Below are 14,808 nucleotides of genomic sequence, written 5' to 3' on the forward strand. Positions count from 1 at the left end.
TAAGTGCTTTCAGCCATGTCCAGAGTGTAAAGGATAGAAGATATGTACGAATGCAATGAATGATATGGAACGAGGGAGGGGAGGGGAGGGAATCTGAGTGGCACACAGGCCAATCCATGACTCTTAAAACATGTTCCAAAAGGAACCTTTAGCTTTGGAGACCCAAAACTACTGGCTGCTGAAGCCCACGGTGATGGGCTTGATGTGTTTCTCATACCTTTCCCTCCACTCAGTTGGAGCTAAATGGCACTCAGCTACATGGACAACTGATTTGACTTGAGTTTTTCCACTAAAACAAACAAAAAAAAAATCGTACAAACCAACAAGCAAACAGAAAAGCCAGGTAGACTATATGCTTCTCCTATGTTTATTGCACAGGGATTTTGGAAAGGAGGTATCTGAAAGCACATTCAGTGGAATCCTTTAAATCTTGTGAGCCACTGCTTGCAAGTCGAGATGCTGATAACGGAGTTGAAGATACAACCTGTCCTTCAGGTTGTATCCATACAGCCTGTGTGGTTGCCGGGACCCCCCAAGCCTCTCCGGTGGGGAACAGGCTACCAGGCTCGGTAGCGAGGGGCTGTTCTGTGTTAAAAACTGAACAACTGAACAAACCTCCCCCTAGTGCTGTGTCAGACTTGCAAACAAAAGACTTTTCCAAGAGTCACAGAGCATTAGAAAAGAAACCCGAATGACTAAAGAGTGCATCGAGAAAGGCACCTCCAGAGGTGCGGCCGACTCAGGCCCCGGGTGCCGGTGCCGGTACCGCCCGGGGATCGGCTGCGGCGCTGGGCGCGGGTTGAGGGGGCGGCGGGGGCCGCCTGCTCCGCCTCGCCAACTGCTGCCTCTCGCAATGAAAACAGGGAAACTACAGGACAGGTTCCTCTGTGCCCTTTCCGGGTTCCTAGTGCCACCGGGCAAGGGGTAGAGAAACAGTTCCAGCTGAAGCTGATGAGGGGATTGTGTCTCTTAATTTCTACTCTGCAGAAGAGGAGGGGGAGGAGCCGTGAGCTAAACGGGGAGCAGAGCGGAGCTTTCTTTTAGCCCTCAAGTGAAGAGGGGAGGGGGTCAGGAAGGGTAACTTTGTCGGCAACCCTGAAAAACTGTGAAGCTTGAAAAAAATCGGTTATATGCTGAGCCCATCCCACAGAGCAAAAGCCCTGCGTGATGTGCAGCAGCTGATGGGAAAGAGGAGCCGTAGAGTTGCTGAGCGTGTGCGGAGGAGTTCAAAAGGAAGGACGACGCTGTTCCCACTCCAGTCAGTGTCTCCCTGCACCCCTATGCATGCAGACAGCACACAGGCAGACAGATACACGACACACGCAAAGATGCAGCAGAGACAGAGATCGGGAGACGGGGAAGCCTGAAACTGCTGTTACTCGCCCAAGCGTTTCTGCATCTCCCTTCGCCCACCCGCGCCCCTCGGAGGAAAACCATCCGCCAGTAACCACATTATTCAAGTGACTCTGTACGAAGCGGTGGGGAGGGTCTGACAGACCCTGAAGGAAGCGGGGTTGAGGTGGGATTGGGGGATACGGAGACTGCAGAGGCCGCTGAAGAAGCAAGGCACGCTTTGTCCCTGCTAAATATTCCCACATGCCACATACCCATCACTGGAAATGGAAATCCTTTCCATTTTCTCATTGCTTTTTTTCTGTCGATGAGCCGTTTAAAATCTCACTGCTTCATCTCCCTTTAATTTTGAAAGCTGCCCTTGTTCTACTTGTCACAACTGCAACAGGGTAAGAGAGGAACAACAGCAGAGGCAAAGCTTCATTTTAGCCAGGCAGACAAAAGAGCAGACCTTGGTGCTCTCTGCTCTCTGCCTTGGAGCGACAGCTAAACAGAAGAGATGGAGGAGTCTTGTGGTCTTTGGTCATTTCGCCTGATTTCCTCTGGTTTGCTTCCACGAACAGATCACAAGCATTTTTTTTTTCAAAAATTATATTATATATTTGGTGGAGGAATGTGCCAAATCAAGGGGGTGCAGGTACCAGTGATTTCTCTCCTAAATCCCAGGAGGCAAAGCTCACTGACACTGCTTCGTTTCACACTTAAAAAAATATTATTTTTTTATTCCCTCTCCTTTCATTTCTGTAAGGGTGTTGGACTGTGTAGGTTTCCACTCCCTGCTCCTCCAAGACTGGTTCATATCTGAACCTCTATGATGTTTCTAATTTCTCTTGGTGGGGGAAATGAGTTGGGAAGGAGGGGGGCAGTGTGTGAGGGAGAAGAAGGAGCTTTCCTAGAAATCTTGCACATCTAGAGGGAAGACCAGAGGATTAATCATCCCATGCAGATGGCCAGAAATCACTCTGGTTGGCATTTTTTAAGAGTTAGGGGGTGGGAGGTTTTTGTTTGGTTTTGTTTGTTTGTTTGTTTGTTTGAAAGCCTTCTGTGCCTTCTCTCACTTCTCAATGGAATAATTTCTCTGCTTTTTTACTCCATGTCTATGCAAGGAAGATTTTGTTAGAGACTGATCCATGGCATAACGGGATATTTTGTATGCAGTTAAAGATTTGAATTGAAGAAGTTACAATTCCTCTTTACTTCAGCTCTTCCTATCTCCCCTTCCCCAGCAGTTGACCATTTCCTTGCTCCCATCTTCTCTTTCCTTCTTCTGCCTTTTCTAACCCCTCCCATGTTTTGTAGCAAGGTTCCAAAGGGGCATGAATTTAAAGATAAATGTGATTTTTTTTTCCCTATATGGATACATAGTAGAAGAGCATAATTAATCAGATATGAACATGGCTCCATAAACACTCTGGGACAGTTTAACACCTGTAAGAGGGTGATAGCTGTGGGCCATGACTGCAAATATGGAGACAGGATGATGACAAAAGTAAGAAGAGCCTGAGAGGCAGATAACAAGCAAAGCTGTATGAGTGGTGTGAAGACAGGAATCTCAGAATCAGTTTAGGTATTATGATGTGGTGCTGGACTATTCAATAGAGGTTACTAAGTGAGGAAATATATAGGGTAGAGCTTGTGGAGGTGGAGCTTCGTAAAAAGGCCTTGCCAGGCAATGGCAGACCAGAAGCAAGATCCAGGGAATCTTCCTGCTTCCAACATCTGGAACGTTTTAAATGGCCAGGTATTCATTCATTGTTTGACTATGCTGAGGTTTCTGGGAGCAGAAATGTGTGCTGACACAATGGGACTGTAAATCAAAGTAAATGTATTCATTCAGGGGAGTAGGAAGAGAGCTAAATATAAGCACCCAGAATAGATACAGTGCTGCAGTGAGTATAAGCCAGCTCTGTGGAGCTTGGCTGCCTAAAGGAGCCCTCGTCTAGGATGTAAAATTTGACCCACAAGATTCGCAGTTGCTGGGAGGAACCCCCGGTCCTAGGGAAGTCTACAGAAACTGCCAGGGGCAGCACCTGGGAAGCTCAGGCCCTGACAGCAGAGGAAACAGCTACAGAGCATCTCTCTGGGACTATCCGTGGGCAGGAAGGAGAGAAAGGGACGTTTTTTGCAAAGCCCTTTGTTTTGTCTTTTCCCTGGGCTGTTTTAGGTGCTTCATCCCAGCTTTTGCCCTCAATATTCAGTATTTTATTCAAGAGCAAGCAAAGCGGCTTCTCAACAGGTGCTGTGGAAACTTGCACGGCTCCCGCCGGTACCGCAACTCGGGGAGACCGGCCCGTCTTTAATTTTGTAGGATGCTGCCGCCCCGCGACTCCTGCTCACAAAGCAGCTGCTTGGGCAGCAGCTCCGGAGCCACCCGCTACCCCAGCGCCTCCGCACCGCGCCCGCCGCGCCTCGCAGCCAGCGAGCCCGAGGCTTGCAAACTATGGTACTCGGCACAGAGAATGCGCTAATGACACAGGGCTGAACCAGGGAAAAGAAATGCCCCCGAAACCTCGGATTGGTCTGGACTGCAGACCTTCTCCAGAACGGGGCAAAGCTCAGGGAGCAGCTGGCTTCAATAGACGCAAAAGGAGAAAATGTGCCTGTAATTAAAATGTGCATTAATGTCGCAGTCAAGCCCCTTTTCCGCGGTCCCTGTGTGTCAGGATAATGTGGGATGAGGTAAATGTCCTCGACACTCTCCTCCTCCCTTCCCCCTGCCCCCGCCTCTCCGCGAAACACGAATTACCATTTCCACGCGATGCAACTGGGGGGACAAGCAGCTGCAAACCTCGACAATAAACTGTTTCATCCAAGGCAGTGCCACCTCGGGTAGGCAAGCCTTTAAATGCTCCCCCTCCACCAACACACCTCTTTGCCACCCGTGCAGGCAACCTCTGTAGCCGATAAGCAAGTCTAAAAACTCGGAGAGGATCGATAATGCCTACTAAATATTCTGAGAGTGTATGAGTGTGGCGGGGAGGAGGGATGAGGATGAGGAGGGGGATAAAAGGGTGATTAATCAGATATTAATCACTGGCCACAAACAAGGGGAGATTATTTCGGGTAGGCAACCGACTGTGGGGAGTTGCAGAATAGATCCTTTCACTGAAGGCACGCGTGATGGGATCAGCACTTCATCGTTTAGCGATGCCTGTGCAATTTTGAAGGTGCCCATTATTCAGTCCACGTATTTCTTCTCTATGTGTAGCATTTTGCCTAACTATCTGCAAGCACAGACTTAGTGGAGATACTTACGCTGCTAAGGTTTCCCTTTTGCACTCCTCTCATGAATACAGAAGCAGACAGAAAGCAAAATAGCCTCTGCTCCGAAAAAGAGACAAAAAACCCATAATAAAACAAAACAAAAAAATACCCCCCCCTAAAAAAAAAAATAAAAAATCCACCCCCCAAACCTCACAGACATCACGGAAAAGGGACCAAAGGAGGGAAGAGAAAAGCTGTCGATCTTTTGCACCCATCGGCAGACCATGCCTTCAAGGCTGAAGTGCTAGCGTACCTTTTTTTCGACAGCCCTGCATGCATACCAACAGCTGAGCGTGAAGCGCATTTCGGGCTGAGACGGCTACGCACACACTGGGCTCCTCCGTAACTTTCCCCACGCAATGGGTTAAACTAATAAGTGTATCGATACAGGCATTCCCGCAAAGAGCCCGCTGCTCAACTAAAAACCAGAAATGTAGGTAATCCCACACACACTACCATCATCATCATCGTAGCAAAGTCATCGGGTGAGATTTACTTGAATATACACTAGTCAGAGGCTGTATGAACCAACTCACGTCTCCGTTTGAGCATACTGCAAGAATATTTATTGAGACCAAGCTCAGTCACTGCATTGAACGGCAAGCCTGGCAAACAAACACATTCCCTATCTCCGAAGAGAGCTCTGAATCAACTCCTCCTTTCCCCCCCGCTTTAGCGATAATTTATATATTTCTATTGCAAAGCACCCATGGTAAAAATACAAAATAAGAGAGAAAAATATTTTTAAATACATCTTGGTCCAAAGCGAGACCAAAGCGCCCTGACCGAAAGCAAACGGACCCCTAAAAATATACCTTCAAATACTACCCTACCTTTCACACACGAAACCATCAATAAAAAGACGAGGTTCCAAAATGTAAATCCACTTTTAATCTCCATTTTCTTCACCAGGATGAAGTCCAGCCGGCCACATTTAGTACATCCCCTTTCCCAAAAGTCTGCTAATTTCGGTTCCTTTGCACGGATTTCCCCTCTGCAGATCCCTTTCATATTATTCTTGAGAGCTCCTAATTCCTATTCCTTGGCCAGGCGCAGCGGAGTTGTTGCTGTTGATGGTGCGCGGTCACAGCTCGGAGTGAATGGTGTTTCTGGGATACCACAGCAACCTTGACGAGGACTCAACCATCTCTCCAACGGGGGCACAAAGTCTGAGCTACTCTCGATCGTGTCTTTTCCTTCCCCCACCCCCCCGCTACCCCAACTCCCTGCACAGCCGAAACCCACCACAACCCTGGCTCGTTACAGCATCCACCAGGAGCCACGGAAGACCATCTTAAAGCTCAGACACTCTCGAATAAACTCCAAACAGTATTTGCAATTCAGATTCTCCCCCCGCCCCTCTGTTCCCCCAAGAGGATCAATTCTGCCTAGGAAAACGGCTCGGCAAAGAACACAGTGGCGAGGTTTCCACAGCCTCCCGGAGGAGCCTCCGGCAGCTAACCCGGCGGGGCTCACCCATCCTGCCGCCGCTACCCAGAACAATCACTGCCTCCTTATTAAGAATTCACGTGCCATGCTGGGGGCTGCCACTGTCTCCACCGGCACACACACATGTACACACACACACATCTCGCACCGGAGCCTCTCCGAGGGGATGATTTGCAGGCAAACTGCTCTGCGCGGGGGCGTTAGTGACAGGACGGTCTCCGCGGGAGCGGGGAGGCAGCGGGCAGGGGCGCGGCAGGCACAACCCTGCTCCCCGAAGAGCACGACTACAGCCGTGCGTGCAGCCCAGGGGGTCTATTTACAGCCGCGGGGATGGGGAAGGCGGCTCCGCGCAGTTCCGCTCAGGGCCGCGGAGCAGGCTGGCCGGGGCGGGCGGGCGGGGGCGGCGCGGCGGCGGCTCGGTCAGGAAGAGCGCTGGTGCCACCTAGCGGCCGCGCCGCCGCGCCGTCGGGGCCGCTCCGCGGGGGCGGGGGAGCTCCGCGGTGCGCCGCTACGCGAGGTGGGGGGGCGGCCGAGGGGAAGGGCATCTGTGGCCGGGACTGCCAGACTGGCACCCAGCCCGTCTATCAGGCCTCGAAGCCTGCGTTTAGGTTTCCTTCTTCTGCCCGGCCCATCTACTGCGCAAGGTGCGCGGGGTGGCCGTTCCCTCCGCGAAGGGGGCGGGCAAGCAAAGCCTGTGGTGCGGGGGTGCGCGCGTGAGCGGGGGTGCAGGGATGTTTGTTCCAAGTGTGGGTGGGTGGGTGTGCACCTTTGTCCCTAGGGGTGTGTTTGTGTGTACATATGTGTGCGTGTGCATGCAACTGCTCTTGCTGTGTGAGTGCTTCCATGGGGCCCTGTTGGTGTTAGTGCTGGCCTGCGGTGTTTGTGTGGGTGCGTGTGTGTTTGGGTGCATGTGTGTTTGCACCTGGGAATGTCCGTGTGTGCAGTCCGTGTCTGTGCCAGTATGTGCCTGCGTGGGTGTGTTTGTGTGTGTGCATGTGCTGCCATGTGGAATTTAAGTGGGTGTGCACATGTGTGTGGCATGTGATTGTGTGTGCTCAGAGCATGTGTGTGCATGTATCTGTAATTCTTTGCATGTGTGCACACGTGTTTTGCATGTATGCGTGTGTACATCTGTGTGTGCAAGTGTGCATGGCTCTGTGCCTGTGTACGTTGTCTTGTATATGTGTGCATAGGTGTGCATGTTTCATATATTTCAACAGGTGTTTGTTCATGATTTTGTCTTGCATATGTGTGTGTGCATATGTTAATTCTTACAGGTTTGCAGGTGTACATTTTTATGTGGATGTGCATATGGTACTTACGTGTGCATCTGCATAGTCTGAAGTAAAGTGCTGATGTACACAACTGTGTGCACTGGAAAATTTGGCAGTCAGTCAGTCATAAAGCCTGGATCATTGTGCATCCCCACAGGGTTTTGCATTTCCCTGTGTGGAATAGTGTGTTTGGTGTTTGTATGTGAAGGGAATGCATTTGTGGAAAGGTGTATCCCAGCTAGGAACTATTTTTGACGTGGCTGTGGATGTGATATGAGGCTTTCTATATATGTGTAGGGATATATGTGAATTTGTATGAACATATGTGTATACACATTATACATATGCAGTGGTACCACCATATCATAGACAATAATATTGAAGGATTCTGAAAAGGTAATGATTTATTCTTTACTCACAAAGCACAATGTGAAACAAGTTTGTGTGGCTGTGAGTGTCCTCCCGTGTGGGTGTAGGGGTGAACAGTATGTGCTTTCCTTCCACCTTTGCTTACAGACGTGCTCTGCTTTAGTGAGGCCAGAGGCATTTAGCAGAGTGTAGCCCTGCATATGCCTGGCAGAGGTCGGCTCTCTAGTTGGAGGATTTCATGTAGCTGGTGTGAGAAAAGAAATATCTTTAGCTGCAAGTGCTGACACTAACCGGCCCCATCGGATTCATACAAGTTTGTTTACCGGGGAGAAGCAAAGGTATATATTTCACAGCCTCCTGTACTGTCTACAGCCCTCTCCTGCAGACACATAAGTCTTGGAGAGTGACTGTTGTAATTGAAACTTGGTGGGCTTGTTCACTTCCACTGCATCAGCTGCAGAATGTGATCTCTCAAGCAATACAAACCCTGTTCTGGTGTTAAAGGCACTGCTACAATAGGATCAACTTTTTTGACAAAATGATCCCTGGTTTAGGTAACTTGGCATGGGCGAAAACCACTCTGTTCAGAACCTGCTCACTGTATTTGTTCTAAGAATTCTAATATATCTCTGTATCTCTTTATACATGTGTGTACACGTGTAACTGGAATCCATTTTTAAGTGCGTTACAAAACTGAAGGGAGAGTTCTGCTTTCAGAATAGCACAAATGGCTTTGCTTCTAGTATTCAGCTTTTTGGGGGGTTTTTTTGTTGGTTTTTTTTCCTTTTTTTTTTTTTCTTTTTTTTTGTAATGCACTTGGTATAAAATTCTGCCCTTATTACCCCAAGAACACCACTTTCCAGCTCTGGAAAGATCTCGTTGGGATAAACAGTAGTTATGGAGCATAAGAAGTGGTTATTGAAGATGTGGGGTTACTATTTTCTAATTCACACATTGCGTATGTAACTTATGCAGGAAGGAGGTTTATTTTGATGTTGTTAGAAGTCAGACAGTACGATTTATGCTGTGAGTTGCCTGTATTGCTTCTGGAAGTGAAATTTTGGCTCATCAGTTAGATGTTCAATGTAAATGAAGAAATACTTAAAGTCAAAAAGGGAAAGCCCAAGGAATTTTTATGACCAAATTTCTCATTTTCAAAGACTCTTACATTTTCAAGTAATTTGGATGCTTTTTAAAAGTAGTACTTCAGCTACTAAAGCAATTTTTTGAGGCTCATTTGATAGTATTAATGCTAGGGTGGGGACTGAATTTCTTTAGAGAACACTTCTCACCCCAACCCTCAAACACTGTGTTGCATTTTTATTGTGTTTTGATTATTATTAAAGAATAGCATCCTGTAGACTTTTGAGTGGTTTTGGGTTCAAGCTGTAGGTTGTGTTATATGTATCATTTTCATATAGTGTTACACTCCCCTTCCCTTCCCTTCCCTTTCCTTTCCTTCCCTTCCATTCCCTTCTTCCCATTTCCTTCTTTTGCTCTCTTACTCTGTTACTTATCCTCTCTGTGTTTCTCTTGCCCTCTTTTTTTTCTCTTTCTCCTCTCTCTTTTCTGTCTTTTCGCCCTCTTTTGGCATGGTCAAGCTTATTGATCATTTGGGTGCCAGTCAAGGATGAAAGTGACTTGGCAAGGACCATTAAGTCAATCACTATGATTAAATACTCCCAGGAATTTTAGAATGTGCTGAAATCAGAAATGGGCAGATTCTTAAATTTCTGGCCTTGTTAGGCACATGAATGTCAGCATTGCTACTATGAAATGTGTATTGGAGACCTGGCAGTGATGCTGCTCCTTCATGTTGTTATAGTTGGATGCTTCCTAAGGTACACCACGCCGTGATGCCTTAGTTACAGGCTATGTAAGCAGGCACTCTTTCCTCAGAATCTCCAAGAAATTAACAAACCAAAATAGATCTATGGTATAATCTGCTACTACTGGTATTCACATTTCCCCTTGTTACAGTTCCCTGTTCTCTTTGCCAAGGCAGATAAAATTTAAGTTCTGATAATTACATTACAAATTCCTCCTACATTTTTAACCACATTTGTTATTTTTCATTCACTGTCATATACTTTTGTGTAAGGTAGCCGTATTTTGTTAAATAGCTCCTACATTTTGCCCTTGGGTAACTTCATCCTAATTGTAGATAGACTGATTGATTTGCTTTAGAAAATGTAGTAGGTCTTTTGTGAAAAATAACACTGTGATTAGTATGTTACACAGTTCTTGCAACCACAGACAGCATATGTAGGTATGTGTAGAGCATATAGTAAGTGATATTTAAAAATGTTTACTTGACTTAGGACACAAATCTCATTCACTCATATCATGTTATTTTGAACATCCTGACTTAATGCAGGATGTAGAATTTTCTGAATTCCTGTAACAACTTAGTCTATCTGGTTATAAACCCAGATACAATTTTTAGACCTAACAATCTTATCTGTTTGTGAGCCCTGACATCCTTATCTTACCTTGAAAACACTAGAAGAGTGTTTCAAATGTACTCCCACACTTCCATTTTCTCATTTAATGCTTTCAACATGTATTGGAGTCCTTCAGAAGTCACAAAAAGAAAGACACCGGTGTGCCATCCTCATGTAGGTGGCAGTTCACTCCATACGTCTGTTTATACTCAGAGTAATTTTACTGCTGTGAAACATTTGAAGAGGTTTAGATGGGAAAGAGTGAGGCATGGATTGCACAACAGATGTTGGGGTGCTACCATATGCTGGTGTTACTGCCACATATTCCCATGTGGCATATTGTACATAGATTTTACAGGATACACAGGATACACAGGATACAGCTGTAGTATGAAGATCATATATAAAACAATCAAAAGAAAGATCCAGTAAAGCACATACAATGATGGAAATAGCTGGAGGGGAAAGATGCCATAGTATCTACCTCTTCTTGACTCCTTTTTAACTTAAGATCTCATGAATCAGGTTCTGAGCTGGTCCTAGTAGCAAGGATCTCTGTTTAAGAAAATATTCAAGAGTACCCACTTACACTCCTGAATAAAGAAAAAGTGGAGTATTTCTTTCAGATGCACTGTTCCTAGGGAGACAGAAATCACATGTGTCATTATTACAATTAGCTGTAGTTTTTTTATCTCCTTGTTAAGTGTTCCTTGCATTCTGATGGAGGCTACATTTGAAATTTGGAGACGAGAGAGAATGCAGTTCTATTTTATGCAATATTTATAATCTAAATAATCTAATAAATAATCTAATTTATAATCTATTAAATCTACTGATTTAGATGTTGTAGTATATAACAATTTTCACATGTAATTCAAGGAATTAGCTTTGGTATGCTGCTACCACACTTTGAATATTTTAGTGACTAGTTTTTTGTTGTTTTTTTTTTTGGTATCAGTCACCATCAGTCAAGATGATCTTGGTGTGTAGTTGTGTTTGTCTGGGATTTAAACTGCTGACATTCTCAACAGAAGCTGTAACCACTGTAATGTTCTTGCATCTCTAGTCAGCAGACTTTCAATTTGATGACTTGGAAATCCTATAGGGTGTGTGAAAATGATAAGTGTCTGACTTTACACAGGCAGAATTACTTTTTATGTGGTATGTGCAGTAAGGCCAGGCTCACTAATATTTGCTAGGCAGTCAGTTGGGCAGAGTTTAGATCTTGATTCCCCTGTCCTTACTAATTGAGTGACATACGTTCAAATAGCTATTTTTACATTAGCTGTATCTGGCAGTTTAGGAGCTTTGATTCATGACCAAAGATGTCATTGCTTATTCTGCTCAATGCTCTGCTTTGCTGAGATGTATGTCACTCCCAACAAGTTCATGCATGTGATACAGTGCCACATTGTGCAGTGAAAGTTTGCCAAAGGGATGTTGTGAATGTTTAGAAAGATATTAAATGTTATTGTTGCAGCAAATACAATTATTTAGTATATACTTAAAGTCAGATTATCACCTGGAGTTCTGGATACCATGGACGTAAAATATAGAAATTCCATAATAAAGAATGGCTGCATGTAGTGTCAGCAGAACAAAAGAAAAGAAGAGGTAAATATTGGTTGGGGAAAGCGTGGTAGAAATTGCTATGCTTTGTTACTAAAGTAATAAATAAAAATGTCTAGATTTACATCAAATGCTATCCTTCTGTAGTAATAGTACTATTGCAGTATGTAAAGGAAAAGAAATCAGAAAAGGGTGGCGAGGTGCTGAAATAGGAAGAAAAAAGATTTTTTTAGTGGATTGTGTAGGTCGGAAAGTGGGTGAGCTGGTGGGGGAAGATTAAAACATCCTTCCATATTCCACTTTCCTGTTTTCATTAGATTGAGACATAGTAAATGTATATTAAATATGTCATTTTTTAAACTGTCATTCAGTGATAATCAGAAGAAATGTATGTACTGTCATTCTTCACTGAGCAAATATGAACTGCGTTCACACTGCTGAGTGTAGACTTTTTCAGTAGCCTTCTATTTGTTAGCCAGTGGGTGAAAAGAATACTTTATAGAAAAAAGAATTTCTACTCTATCTTGGATTTTGTTTTAATTATTTATGTGACTGGTTTGTTTTGTTTTGTTTCCCCCCCCTGCATTATCTGTTGCATTGTTTAATGTTTAATGTTTTTAATGTCTTTGTGTGGTTCTTGGAATGTTAGGGGAGAAAAGCACTGTAGATATAAAATTAATAATTAATTATTTTTTATGATACTTAAAGGAGTTATATATATAAATTCTCTGGCATCTGCAGAACAAATCTACAAGGCCTTTGTTTTGTTGTTATTCTGCATGAAGGATTCTCCTTGCCTTGAACAGGAATTCTGTTAACCTGTAAAAATATTATTAACCTTGACTCTGATTTCAGATTGCAAATTTTACAATGAACATCTTTTATAAGTAAATTATACCTATGAAGAATGTTGATGTTCTATCTGCCTGCCATATATTCTTTTGTAAACATTTAAAGTATAGAGATTGTTGACACTGCAGACAGAATTAAACTGGTTTAGAGACAAATTTCTGGATGGCTTTAAGATGCTGAATGCTGAGGTTATAAAAGCTCATACAGGTTAGGCAAGTTTGGTAACAAGTGTTTGCAATTTTTAATTTTGAAGAAAAGGTAGGCAAAAATGGAACTTAAGTGTATCTGAGGAACATAAATATCACAGCTGAGACATTTAATTTAGATTCGTGACTGCATTATTAATTTTTTTGAGAGTGTTAAAGTTAACCTAGTAAAATATTTCAGACTTTTGTTTGTAATATTTAATGTTAGACATCGATTGCAAGCTGGGAGGTGTTAAAGAGAGCAGCTGGAAAAGATTATTGTACTAGTTTCAGGCTATTTTGTTTCAGCTAGATATTTGGTATGCATGAACATAGCTAGACCCTTTTCCTATCTATTTCGCTCTGTACTACACTTTCAAATGATTTATAATGTTTGAATCCCTTCCCCTGTTTAGCCAAGTGCAGTATTACAGCAAAGAGTATATCAGTGCTGATTTTGAATGGCTTTTCACAGCCAGCTCTGTGGCTGTGTGCTGCTTTTTCTGTAGGGGCATCGCGTATCACTTGGAGAATGATGAGCTAAAAGTAATGAGTAGTGATGTGGTGATGCTATAATTTTTCATGCAGCTTGAAATACAAATCTGAGCTGACTTGTGTTAGGGTATGTGATAAAAAGGCCACCTCCATACACACAGAAGAGCACAGATACACAAGCCCCTTTCCAACCTTCCCAGAGCTGTCCCAGCAGAGAATCAGCCCCACAGACCAGGTGAGACCCCACATTGTGAGAGTCTGGGACACTCATCTGGGGCACCACACACACACTGGGGGGGGCTCCCAGCCCTTAGGGACAGTGTGCATTATAGTATGCAGGAGAAAATGCTGGGATTGTTCAAGGCTTATTGTGGGATGTTTAGGGTAGGAACCAAAGGTGGGGAAATGGATAAAAGTAGTTTGGGAAGGGACAGATGTACAAAAATGGAGAGACAGGAAGACAGGAAGGGATCAGTGGCCTGCTGACTGCTGGCCAATACTTTTGTCTGCATTTCAGATGGTAGGCTACATTTTTCATCACTGCACATCTATAGTTTATTTAGTTTGATGCTCTCAAATGTGCTGCTTTTTACCTGTTTATTGTTTTGATGGGTAGCAAAAATCGTTGGCATGATTGCCGAGGTTTAGACCCAGCTGGTTACAAAGAGCCATGGATCTGCTCACTCACTCCTCCCTTCACTGTAGGATAGGGAGGAGGAAGCCGAGATAAAAGCTTGAGACAAGGGTTGAGACAAGGACAGGGAGCGGCCACTCGCCAATTATGTTCACAGGCGAAACAGACTTGGGGAAAAAATCAATTTAATTTATTACCAATACAATCAGAGCAGGACAAAGAGAAACAAAACCAGATCTTAAATACCTTACTCCACCCCTCTATTCTTCCCAGGCTCAAATTACTCTGTTCCCTATTTCTCTATCTTCTCCTTAGCAGTAGAGTAGGGGGACATAGAATGGGCATTGAGGTCAGTGAATCACATTGTTTTCTACTGCTTCTTGCTCCTCAGGGAGAAGTTCTCACAGTCTTCCACTGCTCCAGCACAAGGTCCTTTCCATGAGAGAGTCCTTGACGAACCCCTCTGACATGCAACCCCTCTGACTGCACCCACCAGATGCAGTCCCACAGGATCAGACTGCTCCAGCCTGGGCTTCCCTCAGAGTCATGGTCTCCTTCAGATATAGCCACTTCCCCTGGTACAGGATCCTCCGCAGCTGCAGGTCCACATCTGCTCCACTCTGGTCCTTTATGGGCTGCTCCACCATACTTCTCTGTGGGCTGCAGAGGACAGCTGCCATATCACCATGGGCTGCAGGGGAACCTCTGCTTGGGGACCTCCTCCCCTCTGGCATTGCTCTCACCAACCCCTCTGCTCTGGCCTGCAGTTTCAATTTCCCCTTGATGTCAGAGGCTCATCTGCCCCCACTGATGGGTTTGACTTGGCTAGTGGTGGGTCTGGATTTTGGAGCTGGAGGAGCTTCCAGCAGCTTCTTACAGGAGCCACTCCTGGGCCCCCTCCCTCACTACCGAAACCCCTC

General features: G+C 44.9%; 1 protein-coding gene across 1 annotated transcript in view; it reads right to left on the reverse strand.

Annotated features, from left to right (window-relative positions):
* Positions 1–5,628, reverse strand: part of CSMD3 (CUB and Sushi multiple domains 3) — a 552,597-nt gene extending 546,969 nt beyond the window's left edge. Inside the window, 1 exon segment of the mRNA XM_030444571.1 lies at positions 5,451–5,628. Within this exon segment, the coding sequence (XP_030300431.1) occupies positions 5,451–5,628 (178 nt within the window).
* Positions 5,629–14,808: the final 9,180 nt, after the last annotated feature.

This window comes from Calypte anna, chromosome 2, assembly GCF_003957555.1.
Source record: "Calypte anna isolate BGI_N300 chromosome 2, bCalAnn1_v1.p, whole genome shotgun sequence".
Lineage (NCBI taxonomy): Eukaryota > Metazoa > Chordata > Aves > Apodiformes > Trochilidae > Calypte > Calypte anna.